Here is a 1,253-nt window from a genome sequence, read left to right as displayed (position 1 = left end):
ATAAAATCTGATCTTCTGATGTTGTTATTCAAAACTTTAAAATAAATTCTTTGACACAGCAGTCTCCACATGTCACCTTTTCAGTTTTGTGTTCCTCAGTATGAACAAATTTATGAGAGAGCAGCTATTCTTCTGGTTTCTCCTGTTTTTTTTTTTTTTTATAACAACAAAAACAGCAAGACATTGTTCTGTTTTAAGAAACAATTGCTTCCTACTCCCACCATCCCTCTCTGCAGGCTGTTTGTGGACCTTAAGCGTCTTTCTGACCCTGCAGTGAGGGACCATCTCCAGCTGGACTCCCCCAGCGAGCCTGAGCTGAGTATCCAGACCTTCCCGTACGAGTCGGTCTACACTGAGCTGCAGGCGATTTGTGCCGCACTCGGACCCAAAGACAAAGTGTGGATCTGTGACAAGGCCAGTTGTGCTCTCACACAGGTCATCCCAAAGGTGAGGAAATAATGTTACGTTTAGGATTTAGGAATTTAAAAGATTATCAGTGTCTGGGCTTCAAAAGCAGAAAAATTTTCTACGTGTTTTTATGTATTTTAGCTTATTTCCATCCTAATACCACCCAGTAATACATTTGAAAGAGCAGATTTTTTTAGATTACTTGACCTCATAATTCATGTTGCAGATTGTTGGTTCTTTGTGGGGAATACATGCATTTTTAAAATCGCACACATCAATACATAAATCCACAGCTTAAACAGCAGTTTATAGCAAAATCAACTACATGATCATTAAAAAGAAGAGAAATACTTCTAATTACAGTATACATACATAAAATCAATTAAATTGTTGCTTTAGACGTAATTTAATTATCTTTCCTAATAGAAAAATAGTACAAAGAAATTGTGAATTATTAAAACATTTAAAAATGGCAGTGTTTAAAGAAATGGTATGTCCTGCGAAAATGCAGTGTGAATGTTTATTGCTGAAGAACTTGCTGAAAAACAGCTGAAATTAGCTAAAACATGCTGAAATGTAGCTGAAATGGATGAAAAAGCCCAAATTGGCAGAAGAAAGCAGAAATAACATATTTACTGAATTTGGTTTAAATAAGCCGAAATGAGAGAGAGAAAAAAAGGAAATTATCTAAAGAACAAAAAGCTGAAACTAACAAAAAAAAATAGCTGAAAGTAGCTAAAAAGGCAGAAAGAAACTTAAACTACTAGAAGGAAGCAGAATGAGCTGAAATGGGCTCCATGAATGTGGAATTAGCTGAAAAGGCTAAATTTAGCATACAACTATAA

The 1,253-nt window shown here is 35.3% G+C and overlaps 1 protein-coding gene across 2 annotated transcripts in view; it reads left to right on the top strand.

Annotated features, from left to right (window-relative positions):
- Positions 1–1,253, top strand: part of xpnpep1 (X-prolyl aminopeptidase (aminopeptidase P) 1, soluble) — a 25,978-nt gene that overhangs the window by 9,380 nt on the left and 15,345 nt on the right. For both annotated transcript variants that reach the window (XM_037690326.1, XM_037690325.1), the window contains exon 9: positions 237–447. In XM_037690326.1, coding sequence (XP_037546254.1) covers positions 237–447 — 211 coding nt within the window. The remainder of the gene's footprint in view (positions 1–236; positions 448–1,253) is intronic.

This window comes from Nematolebias whitei, chromosome 16, assembly GCF_014905685.2.
Source record: "Nematolebias whitei isolate Nwh7 chromosome 16, NemWhi1, whole genome shotgun sequence".
Lineage (NCBI taxonomy): Eukaryota > Metazoa > Chordata > Actinopteri > Cyprinodontiformes > Rivulidae > Nematolebias > Nematolebias whitei.
The sequence above is the reverse complement of the archived record's forward strand: the minus strand, read 5'-3'. Positions and strand labels throughout refer to the sequence as shown.